We start from the raw sequence: 18960 nt of genomic DNA on the forward strand, positions 1-18960 counted from the left end.
AAAAAATTATTAGATTATAAATTAATAATTTTATACATATTCAATAAATTTCTTACGGTAAATTCAGATTTCGAATCAAAATTAAAAAATTTGGCCGAACTCATAAGAACCACACGTATGTCAAGTTGTATATTGATTGGATTCCTTTATTATTCTTTTGGTTTCAAATATTGTGTCACGTTATAAAATTGTTGTTTGAAAATATACTCTACGACTTAGAGTATATTTGATATGACATAGTCACTAGTAAAATCATTTTCGTTACGTAGAGTAGAGTGAGCGTACACAGATTTTATCACTATTTCATATAAATATAAAGACTATTTATGAAAGATTGTAAGTTTAAGTATGTCAAAACGATGAATAGATTAATGAGAAAAAGCATAGCAGTAAAATTAGAAAAATGTACAATCGACAAAAGAAAAAATAACAGTAATAAAATAGTACGACAATTAAAATTTAATAAACCTTTTTTTATTACAAATTAATTTATTATTTTTTTAAAAAAATTATACATCAATTTCAATAGTTGAAGTTGAATAATCAAACAAGCAAAGTAAGTCTTTAATATGTACAAGGTACATTAAAAACTATTGAGGCATTCATTGATCCTTTCTCTTTCAATATCTTATAAGAAGCAATTTTTATCTAATTTTATTTGAATTTTTCATTCATTTTCTACAGTAAATTTTTGTTAATTGAAATGAATTATCGATACGAATTGAAGTGTAATTTATTAGAAATTGAAACATTTTTATTTATCCATTTAGGTTGCAACACGTTCTCTAGCATATGAGCCAAATTGTTGAGTTAGTATACTCTTTATCTTTTTAAATTTGTGACTTAATTCAGAATATGATGATTAAATTAACTAATATTCGCCTAAATTCAGATTAAAAAAAATTATATTTAAAATTATATAAATTATTATAAATTACAATAGTTAAAATACAATTTCTTTTAAAAGTATCTTTAAAATATCGTGGTTAAAATAAATTCTTTAACCATTCCAATATTAACTTATTTTAATTAATAATAGATTGAATTGACTTATTTTTAAGTATTTTTGGCTTGTAAATATTTTTTAATTCTACTTTACTTCAGGCTTAAACAGAACTTTATCCGTTCAGTTTTATTTGTTACTTGTTTTTAAAATATTTTTATTTTTATTTGTCTAGATATTATATCAAGAAGAGATTTTTTTTTTCTTCATATTTTATCCTTAGCATTAAATACTATACTCCAAATCATTTACTACGATAGTGTGATAAAATCACTAATAAATAGTAAATGATTTGGAGAATAGTTCAATTACACCGTTTGTAGATTGTTAAAATTATTTATTTACTTATTTATATTTTAAATATCTTTGATGAAAATTTTAATTCTAACCACTATTTCTCAATCAACTCTTCGGTATGAAACGAGTGAAAGAATCATAATCTGTAATGCAATATAAATTTATCAATAATTCACCATGAAAAAAACTTTTGTTTCTAATAGTAATTTTTATTCATCATTTGATATGAATAAAAATATAACTTTGTCATTTATCAAAATAAATTACAACAAAAACAAGTAAAATAAAATAATCAAAACCTAAGTTACTCTCTTATCCATATTTTGTACAAGTCTACGCATTTGAAATCTCCAAAACAAAAAATAAGTAAATCCAAATCCAATTAACACAAATAACCATATATTATCTTCTTTATCTTCATTTTCTTCTATTTCAACTATATTAAATTCTTCTCTATTTCCATTTCCCGTTATACCCTCGATTAAATGACCATATAACACATATGCCCTCTTCCTATTTCCCACTACAACCGCCGTAGCAAATCCTTCTACATCAAGGGTAGTTTCGTCAAACACCACTCCTTCGTCCCAATTATTCTCACTCTTTATATAATAAAGTTTATATTGACTTACTACAAGAACGACGCCGTCGCTTCTAACGGCGATTCCATCACCCGCCGTTAAATCTCTGTTTAAATTAACAGTCTTCGCCGTTCCGTCGTTAACGTTGACTTTGTACATTTTGCCGGTATTTGATTGGACGACGAGTAAGTATCCATCGGAGATGAAAACGATGCCGTTTAATCCGCATTTGTGATAGTCTACGGTGAGATCCACGGGATGAGATTTGAAGATCTCCGATCTAGAGAAAATTGAACCTTCGCCGTCGATGTTTACTTTCCAGATGAAGTCGCCGTCGGAGTTTGTGACGTAAGCGTTCCCGGAGGAATCAACGGCGACGTCGTTGGCGGCAGCGGGGTGAACTATCTCTGTTACGGTTGCGATCGGATTTTGGTCGTTTTTGTCTAGGAGCGGGGTGAGGAAGATGCGGCGGCGGGATTTGAGATCGTAGGCGGCGAGTGCGTTGAAAGGGGAAGGATGAGTGGCGGTCGGGGTACGGTGAATGCAAGCAAGGAGGCGATTGTTACGGCGGTCGATAGCGAGGCCGAGGAATGAGGAATTTTCCGGTAAATCTGTATCGGAGATTAGGGTTTCAGCTACGCCGGATTCGGAAATTGAGAGGAGTTTCTGGTGACGAGTACCGCCTATGATGAAGTTGTGAGATTTAGGATCCCAAGTGAATGACTCCGGGTAGAGAGACGGTGATCGGAAAGTGATGACGTGGCCGGTTTTAGCGGCGGTGGCGATGATGAAACTGACGGAGATTAAAAGGGCAAATAATGATTTCATTGTAAAGTTTTGGAATTTCTGGTAAGTTTTTTTTTTCCGACGGAACATAATTTATAAAAAAAGTTTTTATTTTTATTATTTCCATTCAAACTAAAAAAAAAACTTGGCCAGCAATCCAATGAATATTATTTAAAAAGATAAAATATAGTTATCAAATACCAGATCATAAAATATCAAAATCTAATAAATATATCAAATCATATCGAGCTAATTTGATATGATAATAATATAGTACTCTAAATATTAAATATTAAAGTTACGATATTAAAATATTTAAAAAAGTTTTTATTTTTATTATTTCCATTCAAACTAAAAAAAACTTGGCCAGAAATCCAATAAATATTATTTAAAAAGATAAAATATAGTTATCGAATATCATATCATAAAATATCAAAATTAAACAAATATGTCGATCATATCGAGCTAATTTAATATAATAATGATATAATACTCTAGATATTGAATATTAAAGTTACGATATTAAAATATTTAAATATTATTCTATACCTTATTATGCTCACCCATACGAACTACTATTAACATTTCATTGAAACTATAGATAGCCATTGTTAATATTTGAAATTTCAAAGTTTGAAATATATATTTTTTTAAATAAGTTTAATTTCAAAGTTTGAAATATACTTTTTTGTAAATAAGTTTCATTTCGAGTGAGTATAATTACAAATGATTGATTACATTTTGAGGAGCCTAGATATGAATATTTGAGCGATTTGATGTATAATATTGTATATGAGTGTATAAATATCTCATATAATATGTGATACACTTGTTAATTTAATGGCCATCTCGTATTTTATGGTTGTTTACTCCTATATTGATAACTAAAAGTACTTATTATTCATGCTCATAGTTGATATATGTATTTATTTATTTAATTTTATATATGTATTATTTGACAGATATATCTATTTATTTAATTTTATATAAATTTAATTATATATTCATACAGATTCAAAGTTAAAGAGTATAAATGTCGTAAACACACTAACGTATTCAAATTAATTATTTGACATTACAGGACCTTACATCTATAAATGAAATACAGGTATACGATGAAAACGGAAGTGCTAAATAATGTAAAAGTTAGAGATTGACTCAGCTTTGTTTTACTTTTAAGCAGTGTAAAATCGAATCGTAATTGATAATTTGATTAAAAAAAGAATTTATTTATCTATTAGTTTAGTGTTTTCGATAATGGTTCTAATTTTTTTTAAATTATCGAGTGGTTGATTTTCAACGATTTGAGGCTTTTTCTTTTATCGAATAATCCAATAGAAAATTAATAAATTATATTTTTAGCATTTGGTATATAAAGGCCTTAACTCAAGTGTACATTCATATTTTTATTTCTGGATGTTTCAAACTCTCAGTTATTCTACAATGTGCCTGTATTTACTTTTGAACAAGTATCGATCAACTAATGTGTACGCTTCATTTGGTTAGTTAAATTGTTTCGATGTGATTTTCAATGGTTATTTTTTGTGTCAATTCTTAACGATTAAACCAATAATCGAACTGATAACGATCAATAACCAATAAGTCGATAACCGATAGGTCAAGTATCCTTGTTCTTTAACAATTTAGTATGTTTACAACTCAATAATTAATAAGTCAAATCGATAAACTTCAGGAATCAAAGCGATCAATATGTAAGCCTAATTTTATCTTAAAATTCATCGCTAAAAGACTCTTAATTGATAAAACTTCTTAAAATTCATCGCTAAAGGAAATTAACATAAAAAATTTATTATTTAGCTACAAAATTTTATCAGTCACTAACTTTTTTTTTATTATATAATGCTCTAATATAGAGTGCAATTAACTTAAAGATTCATACCAATAATAGGCCGTCCAAACTACTCTTCATAAAAAGTGGTGAATGATTCCCTAATATTTATTTTATCTTCTTATAATATAATGCTATAAAAAATATTAAAGAATAATGTATACGTTTTGCAATAATTTCAAAAATCTTGAGTAGATATGACGAAAAATGAACCCCACATGCACCATATTTTTCATAGAATTATTAAGCTTCACTAATTTGACTTGTAACAAATTAAAATCCCATAATAGTAATTTAGAGTTTCTTGCATAAATCAACTAATCTAAACGTTGAATGTTAATAGCTTAATTGGTTGATTCTTAAATTGTTACATTATAAATTTACTATTTAATCTGCCGTAGCTATATGCTAATATATTTAGTAGCTAATACTCATAGAGTTTCTGATAATTATCGCTAATTCATCTTTTTAAATTGAAAAAATTTATCAGTCGCTAATTCTTTTTAATTACTTCAAATATTATATACATACTTGTCTCAATTTTCTCACTAAATTATTACAAAATATTAGACCAAAGTAATAATAGAAAAAAAAGAGAATAGAATTATTGGAAGCAACACATGCAACATAGTTGTTTTAAGAGTGTTGATAATCAATCATGCTATAACATCAATTGTATTAATTCATCATTCAATAATTAAGTGTTTAAAAAACAACAATATTAAATTTAAAAAAATAAAACATAAATAAAATATGTAATAAAAAGAATAAAATGGTGGGACACCAAAATGCACCGAACCACATGCATTTTGATTGACTTGAAGATTAAGTCTTCACCATACAGCTCATAATCACACTACTATACAAAATATAAATAAAATTTTTAAGTAATAAATATTTATTATATTAATATAAAAAAAAATACGTCATGTTATGTTGAGTTATATTAGTCATATACAAAGTAATTATATCGTCGATAAATATAAGTTTTTAATTTATGTATCCAACTATAAAATGTGATTCAAGTTATTCAAATATCGAAAATTTAATTTCGACGGTAAAATATCTTTTTTTTTTTCTTTGCAACTTCCATGCACTTATAAGTAACGTAAACAAACCACTCTTCATTTCTTATAAATAAAGCTTTTCATTTGATTTTAGTGATTTTATTTTTTCCACCTAAAGTCACTATACCTAACATACCATATATTTCTTCATTACACATTCTTTTAAACAAGAAAAATTGTAAACAAAGTTTCCATTCAAATTTCTCAATTATGTCAAAACTCCCAATTATTTTTCTCATATTTGTGATTTATTCAACACAAATAACCAATGGATTATTGAATAATCCAAGAAAACTTGATGAAGCTAATATTGTGAACAAATGTGGTAGTTGTCCTTGTAACAATCCATGTAATACACCCTCTCCACCACCACCACCACCACCACCCGTTCCGTCACCACCACCACCAAAGAAACCACCATCAAGTGTATATTGTCCTCCTCCTCCTCCTCCTTCCGAGGGCGGTGCTGGTGGTGGTAGTGGTGGTGGTGGTGGTTATAGCCCAAATCCACCAAGTGATGCACAATACATATATATGAATGGTCCACCAGGAAATTTGTACCCCGTTGATCAATATTTTAATGGTGCCAAAAGTTGTTTTTCTAGTGGATTTTCACTTTTGATTAGTGGATTTTTCTTGGGAATTATTGCTTTGGTATGAATATTGATCAAATTTTATGAAGCTAGCTGCTGATTTCATCAAAATCAAGAAATTTTAGTGGCTAAGAGTATTTTAATCTTCTTAGTTTAGTGTTAATTAGCAATATTATCTTACATTATCGTAATAATTTCCATGTGTATCTTAGTTTCAATAACATTTTGATTTTTTTTCTTACTTTGTATTTTTGTTTTTATTTTTGCAAAATTTGTTGTTGTCAGTATTTTCTTTTTCTTTTCATATTTGATCTAATCATATACTGTTTCTCTTCCTCTCAAATTTTCTTTTGGCGTTAATTTCATTTCAGTTGGAAACACATTCTTAATCAGAGGTATCGGGTTCGAGTTCTGAATATGGAAAAAATCTTCTTAGAAGTATCACCTCTAAATTTACTTTGCAGTGTGTGATTTAAATTTAATTGAGACACTCTAATATGAATTTCGAAGACCATGTGAAAAACAAAAAACCAAAAAAAAGAAGAAGACAAAAGAACTACATCAATATGGTCTCAATTAAAAAATATATGCAAAAAATTATAAAGAAACAGTTCTTATTTAAATTTCATGAAAAGATGTCAAGTAAATTAAAACAAATACGTAATAAAGAGTTACTATTTCATTGTTTAAATTTCAATCTCGAAAAGATGTCACGTAAATTTAAACGAATATGTAAGAGAATGTCAGCAGTAGAAAGTTGGTGGGGGAATGAGATCAACCTTGGTTAATACTACTATATTCGGGGATCCACTATTTTACTTCATTAAACCATATAATAAGGAAAATTATATTAATTTAGTGTATACATCAGATGCGGATAAATTTTCCCCCATATTTAAACTTTTTTTGAGGGGAGATAACATAAAATGTTATTCCAAGTAAGTTTTAAATAGTTTTTAAAATAAATTTTTGAATAAATCGTGTCGTTTAGATTTTCACAATTCTTTTTTGTCTCAATATGAATGGAAAGTCTCAATTAAGAGTGAAGTGTTCCTCTCACAAAGACGATTTTATACTTTAGAAGACACAAATTTAAAATTTTAATTAAAAATGAAAAAGTACTTACGAATCTATTACGATGGTTGATGCTACAACTTGGTTAGGTAGTGTTAGGTTAGAAGTGTGGAAAATGTCAAAGTTAGTTTGGCTACTTCTTTTCATACTATTGGCTCAGCCTTACTAATAATTTAAAGTGAAATTTAAATAGTCAATTAACTGAATTATTAAGATATTTCTATTTTAAACGTCATTTTGTTACTTGATTAACTTTTTGTCCAACTCATATGTACATGTAACAATAGGACATTTCAAACAAAAATGATTGTATCTGGTATGTATATGTAATGTAACGATATTTATTATACCCAAAAAAATAAAATTCTTTTGTTACAGTAATATATTCAGTTGAAATTTAATCGAACAAAATGTAAGGATTAAGAAATTTGAGTCCTTTTTATCTTATAAAGATAGAAACATAAATTTTGCACATAGACAAAGCAAACAAATAAGTTGCAGTATTCAAAAGCAAGCTAAGCAAGATCCAAAAAATTAGTTAGACAAAAGTTGTGCAAATTGAGTAGTACCTTTGAATTTTCATCTTGAAAGTAGTGCAAATTATGATCTTGGAGTAAATCATAAGTTAGATAAAAACCTCAATTTTCAAAAAAAAATTATGAGAATCATCCTTTAATACACCATCTGTTCACTTTTATTTGTCATATTTGGATTAACATGCTTATTAAGAAAATAATTATTGTCATGATTATTTTACCACACTATCAGTCTTTTAATTGGTGCTTGATATTAATTAATTTGACAAATAGGTAATTAATACTAACAATAAAATATTTTATAAAAATAATTATTCTTTCTTGATATTCTAAATGACAAATAAAAATAAAAATTTATCTTGAAATAGAGGACAAATAAAAACGAATCGAGGAAGAATGAGTAACTAAAATATGACATAATTTAGTGATTAAGTAATTAAAATATTGCTTTGATTTTCACTTCTTAAAAGTAAATTAATGACAACTTTTTAGTTAGCCATTTGAGAGAATAAACGAGTACCAAGAAGAAAATCTATTTCAAGAAACACACCAAAGATTAAATATTTTCTAACTATATATTCTTTTGAATAATGCTCTCTTCTTTTATTTTTATTCGTTCAGTATTAATTTAATATACATTTTAAAAAATAATTAGTAAAATAATAAATTTATTATATCATTCTTTAAATATAATAAATTTAATATTTTGCAAAATATATTAAATCTTCTTAGTGGGGATATATAGGATTACCCTTTTTTGGGAAAAAATGACTCAAAATTGAGTATTTATTAGCACAATCTATCAATTAAATTTCATACTTAACAAAGTTAGGCAGTGAGTTGAAAAAAATAATGGAAATTTATAGATGAGACATTTATTATAAATCCCTACTAATAACATATTGCATAAAATACTCTTTCGTTCAATAAATTATATTCCAGTTGAAAAAATCTAATTATTTTTAAAATATGTCCAAAAGTAACGTTAATTATATTATCACATAATATAACGTATATAACACAAAATCATTATATTTCTATCATTTGAAAAGCAATATAATTTTGTAAATTTTCTAAGAAAAATTCTTTATTAAATTAGCACAATATATACTACATGACACAATAATAAATTAAATCGTGGATGTTACTTTAATCAAAAAAAAAAAAAAGGTACATTATTTTTTTTTATATATACTTACATTCTTCACTTGTTTGCTAAAAAGATGATCATTAAAAATGCAATTCTCTTCCTGCTTTTATATTTATATATGATAAGAAAGATTAATTCTCATAATTTTGTGGTCTTTGAATTAAAAAATGTGTATTTCTAAACCTCAATCAAATTATAAAATGAATATACTTTAATTGGCATGGATATCTAAACTTTATTGTAAAAATCAAATTTATAACTAAGCAAAACATATAATTATACATAAATGAAAAATAACACTAATCTTTGATCCCCCACCACAAATTATAATATGTAAGATATGTAGCGATAATATTTTTTACTAGCTAGTTTTTCGTAGCTAATTAATATCTATATAAAGATTACATGTTCTTAACATTTTCTCACCATTTTATTTTCACATCTTATTGCTATTTTGAATTTTAAAAAATATGGGTTTGAAAGGCAAGTTGATCGCTTCACTGGAGGTGAAGGGTGGTGGACACTTGATTTTTGATATCTATCACACTAATACTCATCGCGTATCAAATATAAGCCCTAGTATTGTCAACAACTTTGAGATTCATGAAGGTGAAACCGTAAAAATTGGTTCAATTGTTAGCTGGAATTATAACGAAGGTAACACACATTTTTCTCTGTGTGTGTGAGATTTTCTTGCATCAATTTCTATATCTCAAATATTTTGGAGAAAAAAAATTCATGAAAAATTACTTATGTCATATCAAACATAATATAATCGTAATTATAGTTTTCCTAACTAATTTCCATGTTCTCCACAATGTAACTTTGTTCAAACATATAGATGATCACCTTCTTAAGCAATAGAAGATATGTCTATGTTGTGCTATATGTGTGTACACACATGCATTTTTAGGGTGCGTTTCTATTTATGTGATGAATAATTTACAATATCGGCTAATGTTAGCTAACGTGTAAAATAAATAATATTGTGTTTGAAGAATATATTCTATGTTTCTCAATCTCCAATTGTCATTTTCAGTGACCAAAATATGTAAGATATATGTATTTTTTTTTATAATAAGTTTATCCCCCGTTCTTTATTTTAAAGCAATAAATTCTGTTAATATGAATTTGAGTTGAAAATCGAGGGGCTGAAAATGTATTGATTTGCATGTCTCATGCTATGATTTTCCTATTGAAGAAATTTTCTAGTTATTCTTTTATTCATTTAATTGCAACTTTGGTTGTCAAGTCGAAATATATGAGTGTATAGGGGTGTTAATTTCTCTGTGATGGGTTCTGCCATGTGAAAGCGATGAACAACTTATCAGGACTAAGCTAAACTAAACTAAACTATGATACTGTGTTACTAAGCTTCGCTTCTCCTTTCATTGTGAAAATTTTGCTCCTATTCTTTAAGAAAACGATCGTTAAAAAAATTGAGTAAAATTCTGTGAGAAATTTTTCGCCTTCATCTCTTCAATCTCTTTTCGTTCTTTTGTATCCCTTTTTTAAATTTTGACAAAATAAAACTTGCCATTTACTCTCAATATTCATAATTTTATGACATATAAATTAAAACAGAACAAAAGAAATCTACAAGTCCTTCGCCTAAATTACCTAACATACCCAAAAAAAAAAAAAAACCATCACCTATAAGACATTGCACTTGCATTTGTTGCATACTTTTATTCATAGTCTCTAGCCTCTTTTTTTCAATCTTTGACATAAATACCCTCAAAAGTGTGTCCATATCCATGTTACCCTCCTCCAACCGGCCCCGTAAACAACCCTCCGGCGGCTATAACCCCACCATATCCACCACAAGGCTCTAATTATAACAATTATCCACCACCAACAAGCGGCGGCGGCGGCGGCGGTGGTTATAGTAATTTACCAAATTACCCTCCACCTAATAATGGCTATGTAAATGGTTTAGTGCCACCACCTCCTGATCCAATATTGCCTTGGTGGCCATATCGTTATAGAAATCCTCAAAATCAATATTCTTCATCAAATTCAATTCAAGAATCAAGAAACATGATGGTCACTATTATTGTTCCAATGTTTACTTTGCTTTTCCATTAAGTTAGTTTCTTGTTGTAATTTTTCTTGTTCTTCATAATTGTGGTGGTTAGACCATTTTATGTATATCGTAATTTTTTAAAATTTTGTATCAAACTATCTTTCATTAGTACATATGTAGTAAATAAATATCGTTAATAATATTTTTTTTTAAGATGGAACAAAAGAAACTAATTGTCTTTTTTTTTTATGTCAAATTTTATGGTTAAATTCTTGTGGTATGTCAATTCAATGAATACATGATCATGGACGAAATCGGCTTTAAAGATATAGTTTGATGGAATTCAGTAATTTTTGTTGAAATTTAGGGGTAAATTTAGAATATTAGGTGCTAGTTTTTGAGGGTTTATTAATTATTGCATAAATCTTATATTTATATTGAGGAATTTATTAAATCTATAAAAGAAAATCTCAATAGCACGATCAATATATTTTCATTAATCTTTATTAGCTTTTGTTTGATCATAAATTAAATGCTGATTAAAATTTTAAAATATAATTTTTAAAATTTAAAAGATACTTATCACTTGAATTATTTTTTTTTTAAATTTATGAGTTCAAGTACTAAAAACTCAAAAAAAGAAGAAGTAATTTGAACCAATTTTTTTAATTTTTAAATATCTGAATATCAAAATTCTAAAATCTAAGTAACTTTAATGATCAAATAAAAATTTGGAAATTTTAATTTAAAAGGAGTATTCTATTTATGGAAAGAGGAGTTTTATTTTCTTGATTTTGCAGAAAAAGGGGGAAAATAATGTGTGATGGAAGTAGAGTAAAAAGATAGTGTCTTGGCTTTACATCTTGTAATTTGGATGTTTCTATATTTCTCTTTCTTTGATCCAAAATATGGTAATTGCATCATATTATTTGGATCATTTGTATATATCACATAAAAATATGTTTTGAGTTGTTAGACACACAATTGAACACTTCTAGTGATAAGATTCAAAGAGCCCTCCACAACTATTTAATTGGACCTCTTCATTTTGCAACTTTTTCTTTTGTTTTTATTAGGCGGAGAGAATTAACGTGATAAAATTAGCTCATAAAAATATAATTCGTTACAATTTAAATAAGTTAATAAAATGCTTTATACATGATTTAACTCAATTAATTTAGTTTGTATTAAAATTTAGAATATTTTGAGCTTATTATATAGTACAAATTGATTTGAAAAATCTTGTTAAAAAAGGGAAAAGAAAATTATTTAGTGCATATATAGTCATAATAATTAAAAAAATACATACGAAAAAAATAAAGAAATTATAACTTAATTTTAAATTGGACGGATTAAACTATGAATCCTTATTTAGCTATTATGATTTAGTTCATCTCTGTGAGGGGAAAATAGAGTACTGTTTACGCACACAAAAAAAAGAAGCTTTTCAGTGAGAATTCGTTTTCCACTATATAACATAATTTTTTTATTGATTCGCGATTGAAAAAAGAAACCTCCACCGTAAATTGTTCTTCTCTTTTATTTGGATGTTATTGTCATTGTAGCAACAATGTTAATAATTAATGTTGTCCTTAGAAGAGAGTAATTTATGTGTAATATAACTTAAATGTTAAATTTGAGGTGTTCAAAAGTCTTAATCTCATAAAGGATTTTGCCATTTTTCCCTATTTGGCCTTTAAGCACTCTAAATATTTAAGTAACAATTAAGGGTTAATATCAATTAATTTATGGCATCAATTGGTTAAATGATCTTTTATGATAGAGACTCTTTAGCCCCTTAATTAGAATACTAATTAAGAGTCAATATGACTATATGAGTATATTAAAACAAATGACTATGGTTGAGAGAGACCAAAAACCTACCCAATAATAGTCTAATTTTGACATAACTTTTTTTTATTAAATTAAAAGAAAAGAGATTAGTGTTTCCTTTTCTTCAAAATAAGTTTTTTTTTTATATGGTGTTGGTGAATTGATAAAATTGCCATTTAACCAAATAAATTTGCAAATATTGTAGTACTAACTTAGTGATTAATTTGGAGTTTTATTTTTTAATTTATATTTTTATAATAATAATCAGTATAGAAAGGCAAAGTAGATGGATACCCAATTTTGATGTTGATATTTCACTTGTACTTATATATATTTGAATTTCTTTTTTTCTTCATGTGTTTCTATTTCGAGAATATATTTGATATACAAAATATAAAATCAATTTTGATAATGTTAGAAGTTTTATGAGATAGATATTCGAACACATATGACTAAACTTTAGCCATTTTTATTGAGAGTTTATAAGGTTCGTCTTCTTCTTCCTCCTCTTCCTCTTCGTCTTCCTCTTCCTCCTTCGAGTTTGATAACTATTTTTGTTTGTTGGTCTAATACAAATGCAAGTCCAAAAAATTTGGGCCTATTTAAAAGTTTAATGGGCCAGCTCTATGATCTCTTACTCAAGCCCAATTTATGAGAGTAATGATATTTGAAAGGAAGGATAAAATTATATTTAGTTTGCAAATTGCAATAATACCCAATTCAAATGATAATATTTTTTAAAAAAAGAATTCGAATTTTGAATTTCTTCAAAAAATTGAAGCCTAATATTTTCTCATATTTTTCAAGGACAAATCTTAAAACTCAGCACAAAAAAAGGGATAAAAATGCAAATGATCCCATTTGTATCTTCTTATCCTATAGCTTCAAGCCCAAGGCCCAAGTCAAGTTTTATTTTTGCACATCTACAAAGCAATTGGACCATGATGAAACATAACATCAACGTAAAAACACCCTCTGTCTCAATTTATGTGGCACATTTCATTTTTATGAAAGTCAAACAATTTAAGTTTTACAGAGAACCTACGTATGGAATCTTCAATTTGTTTGAAATGAAATTTCTATAGTTGTAAACTACGTAAAAAGTACTATAAGTCACAATAATTGATAATTCAAAATGTATAAAGGATTTATGAAAAATTTACGGTCAAAGATAGACTTGTTCGAATTTTGAAATCTGAAAAGCGCCACATAAAATGAAACGGATGGAGTAAATATTTAGGATAAGACGCGAATATCTAGTTCTTATTAAGGAAATTTAAGTTCATTTCAATATATTTGTATCGATGTAGAATAATAATTTTAGTGTTGTTCCATTCAAGATATAGCAATTTAATAACATTGTATAACTCAATCAACATTGATTAGTTGAACAGTTCAAAGTTCATCCTTAGAACACATTTTCAATATAAAATACTCTCTTTGCATAGTGAATAAGTCGGAGACTCATAATATTTTTCTCTGTCTCAACTATACTAACCTCACTACAAACTACAATAATTTTTTGTCACTACTAATGATAATTCTCGTCCTTTTTCACGAAGAAAGAAATACCATTATTTATAGGCATAAAATTCTTTCATAAATTAATTATCAAGGTAATGAGATAATGATATTAGGGTAATGCTAAATTGAAAGAAAATTTGGCCAGAAATTTTTAAAAATTATGATATATTTTAATGATAAAATAAATTAATCTTTTTTCTATTTTTAATTAAAAAATTAAAATGATAAAAATATTCAAAAAAGTATAATAATATAAATAAAATATCATTCTGCCCAAATTTTCTGGTCAAAAAGATTTTCCATAAACATTGAGCTGGTAGGTAAATTAGTGGGTAAATCATATATTGGTGATTACATACGTTACGTCAACAAATGACAATTACTTTTCTTTTTCTAAAAATTTGGACCATTTCTCAGTATTATTTTAATTTTATCGAATGTCCTCGAAGGGATAACGACTACCTTCAATTACCAAGACAAACACATGAAAGTAATTTATTTTTTTTGAACATCGTTTTCATGAAAAAAGGAAGTACATTTGGCTGAAATAAAAAAAGAAAATTTGAGAGGTGTAATTAAAGAAAATGTTACCAATGTAGATTGTGGTGTACTAATGGGAATATTTCACTCTTAAACAGAGGTCTCGGGTTCGAACCTTGATTATGGAAAAAATCTAATTGAGAACGCCACCACCAAATGAGCCTAACAGAACGCAACCCAAATTTAACTAAAATTCCAATGTAAGCTTCAAACACCGGACAAAGAAAAGCTGTGAAGGGATGAAAGAGCTTTAAGAACATGTCGACTTCCACAACTTTCATATATAAAATTTAACTCTTAGAATGTGCTGTCCATTATGCTTTGGTTTTTAAAAGCACTCTCTCTATTTTATTTCCCACACGATATTTAGTATAAAAAAATAACTTTGTATCGAGGAAAAATCAAATTTAAAATCTCTGATAAAAGTAAATTTGTGTCGAAAATAATTGTTTCAATCTATTTATTTAATTTATGAAATTAAGAGACTCATTTTTTATATATATATAAAAAACTTTGATACTAATATAAATAACTAAATCAAATAGTAGTCATTCCATTAAAATTTTAAAATATTATTAATAAAGTCAATTAGTAAAATATAGTTCTAATTTCTGAAAAAATTAAAAAAATATCACGTCAATAAGAATCAAGTAATATAAAACGATGGATAATGTAGGGGCATATCTTTTATCAAAGTCTTTGAATGGTCCCATAGCATGTTTGTGGTTCACCCTACAAATGTAACATGACACTCATTTCCTCTCACTTTCACACATGCATGTCACTTACTACTACATCTATTAAATTTAATTTTGTCAAAAAATTATTAAAAAAAACTTCATAGTTTTTTTCCTTTTTTTTTTGGATTTCCCACTATGTATTTGGAGCTTTTGTTAATTGGAGTTCTGACTAAATTCGAATCGTGTATTGCATCGTCTATTAAAGAGTGATACTTTTAATAAGATTTTCTTCATATCCAAGCTTCGAATCTGAAATATCTGGTTAAGAATAAAACAATCTCACTACTGCATCAACACCACAATTCATGTTGGTCTTTTACTTGTTTCGGTTGAACATTTAAATATAACATAAATTATCCTTGTTATATACTTTTAATTTATTTTCTTTTTGAAAAACTTCTACATATGCGATTTACATAGATAAGTTAATCAATATTTAAAAGATGTCACCTTGTTAGTAATATACATTTATTTCAATAAGTAGTGAACCTTCGAATCTATTTAAATTGATATTTATATATATAAATATCGGAGGAATATATACATAACTTATAAATGATTAATTTATTTACGTAATGAATCCGTGAAAATACGTGCAAAATTAAAGGGATTGGTTCCTCGAAGGGATGTTGGAGAATAAAGCCATGCACACGAGGACACAACCATATGTTTATTTTTAATTGGAAAAATATTATTATTCAATATTCATTTACTTTTAATGTGTTTTTACTTCCTCTTATTTTTATAAATAAATAGAAATTGACAATGTGCATTATATTATTATGAAAGATGAAAGAAATTGGATATTGTTATACATTATAAAATAAGTGAGATCATAGAGCACATATATTTTAAATTTTAAATTGAATTACAATAATGAATTTCTCAAACTCTTAAGTATATAATCTTTACTCATGTTAGATATAGCCTATTATGTGTTTTCGAAACGAGTTGTTTCGAAATTAATAATAATAGAATTGTAATATTAAGTCGATTATACTTTATTGATAGATATTTGATTTCTTAGACTGAAACGAAATATACAAAATTAATAAAAACACGTGTTTAATTTGATCTAAAGTAATTAAATAAATTGAAATACACTTAATTAAAGAATTTTTGTTTCACCTTCCATGGGAAAATAACATCACATGCAATTATGATATAGTAACTAAGTGGAAAACTAAAAACATAATCGAATATAAAATATATTAATCTCGTATATAATTTCGAGAGTACATTTTCTTATTTTACGAACCAAACGATGACATATATAATAAATTCATGGGTCCATTCATGTCCACAATCTAGCATATTCTCATAATATCGACCTGGCTTTCCCCACAACTTGCAATAATACCATACACATACCATGCATTTGGCTTCAATTACTTTCTTGTTTCCCACATGTTCATGGCATGGTAGCCACATGAAAATGGACCCCCCCCCTCACCCCCACCCCCACCCCACGTAGTTGTTTGTGGAGGCGGATTCAGAATTGAAAATGTCGGTTGAACATCGTTATTAATAAGAGCAACATAGTTTATTTTCTTCAAATAATATAGACATATCAATTAGTTACTAAACTATAAGTTTGGGAATCGGAATAAATAGGTGTATCGTGTTATATATGCGTTAGCTAGTAAAACAAATCTCGAAAGACTTTGAATAAGAAAACAAACGAAAAAATATATCAAAAGACATAAAGAGAATAACATGGTTCGGTTACTTCATTCAATCAATCTACGTCCACAAGAGGTGATGGGCAATTCACTTTTAAATATGAGAGTATAAAATAACAAAAGAAATAACCTCACACAATTCACTCGAAATACAAAGAAGTTCACAAAAATAATAATGTATCACTTGAGATAATAAATTTTCTCCCTAGATAAAACTCTCAAAACACCCAAGACGTACTATATCAGGATCGAACTCTCTAAAATATAACCATAAAACAAGCTAGACGACTACTTAAATGTCAAAAAAATAAAATATTTGATAAAGCAAAGCATTGAATCCAAGTAGCACTAGATATTTAGTGTCGATGAATTTTTTTGTTCACGATAATATTATTTATTGCCATATAAATATTTAACGGTGATATATTAAGTTATTTTTGGCCTAAACCCTAAACCCTAAACCCTTAAATGTCCACACGTGCATTCTAATCAACCAGTGGAACCTCACTCTATTATTGGAGATGCCAATACGAAGATAATTTTTAACCACATAAATATTTAACGCTTAATTTATATCATAATCACGAAATAAAAAATAAAAATCGAGTTACTATTTTTGTCTAGTACAGACTATGTACGAAAATAAAGCATAATTGGGAAAGGGACCCTAAGGTGTCAAAATGACAAGAGATAGCAATGCCAGTCCAAAACAACCAAATCCAGCAATTTCCTTAGTATTTGTTGTTTGTTTCGGGGTCGAAGCTACGTGATTGTTAGGGTGTTTAATTAAATATTTTTATCGAAAGAAAAATGTTGTGTCTATAAGTAAAAATGATATATAAAAGGATTTAATAATATATTATGAAGACGCTTAGTATAACAAGTCGTTATAGCCTAGCGATTTCATATATGAATATATACACACAATCAATACTCGCTCATTTGAATCTCACTAACAACAATTTCTCCAAAAAAAATTTTATCCATCTATTCAGATGAATTAACTTATGAAATATTTGAGTCATTTTGACGAATTTAAAAATCAAAATTATTCAAAAATATATCTAAAGGACTACTTTTAATCTACCCCAAATATAAGGGACCGTAATTGCAAAAAAGAAAATGATATGTATGATCTACTTATAATTAAGTAAAGATATACTTTATATTTTTGTTTCTCATATCCATGTTTGTTCCCTCTTCTTTTTTGCATATTTATTGTTTTTTTTTCTATTTATGAGATGGAAGCTTGTATCTTTTTAAATCAATTATTGACAAGCTTTTAACTTTGGATGCTAAATTCTATACGCATCGTAGTGCAGAGATGAAATTGTTCTATTCTTAATTAGAGTTGGTTTCGAGTTTGAGCTTTAAATATGGAGAAAATTCTATTGGGAGCGTCACCTTCAAATAAGGTTTCGAGTTTGAGCTCTGAATATGAAGAAAATTATATTGAAAGTTTCACCTTCAAATAAATCCTGCAATGCACGATCTTGATTCAGTCGGAGCTTCAATACAAGCTCCAAACAGAAGGTGTGAAACAAAAAAAAACTTAGAATGCTAAAACTATTTTTTCAAAACATCATTTTCACAACTATAAAACTATATACTAAAATTAAGTAATGATATATCAAATATTAAAGAAAGAAATATGTAAAAATTGAAAATCAACCATTTCT

General features: G+C 27.0%; 2 protein-coding genes across 2 annotated transcripts; one reads left to right on the plus strand and one right to left on the minus strand.

Moving 5' to 3' along the window:
- Nucleotides 1-1524: 1524 nt before the first annotated feature.
- LOC107016087 lies at nucleotides 1525-2791 on the minus strand. Its single transcript, XM_015216568.2, has one exon. The coding sequence runs from the start codon at nucleotides 2755-2757 to the stop codon at nucleotides 1600-1602; it is 1158 nt and encodes a 385-aa protein (XP_015072054.1). The 5' UTR covers nucleotides 2758-2791; the 3' UTR covers nucleotides 1525-1599.
- Nucleotides 2792-5673: 2882 nt separating this feature from the next.
- LOC107017228 (chitin-binding lectin 1-like) lies at nucleotides 5674-6519 on the plus strand. Its single transcript, XM_015217498.2, has one exon. It carries the CDS (start codon nucleotides 5794-5796, stop codon nucleotides 6241-6243), a length of 450 nt encoding a protein of 149 aa, XP_015072984.1. The 5' UTR covers nucleotides 5674-5793; the 3' UTR covers nucleotides 6244-6519.
- The last annotated feature ends 12441 nt before the right edge of the window (nucleotides 6520-18960 follow it).

This window comes from Solanum pennellii, chromosome 4 (assembly GCF_001406875.1).
Source record: "Solanum pennellii chromosome 4, SPENNV200".
Classification (NCBI taxonomy): domain Eukaryota; kingdom Viridiplantae; phylum Streptophyta; class Magnoliopsida; order Solanales; family Solanaceae; genus Solanum; species Solanum pennellii.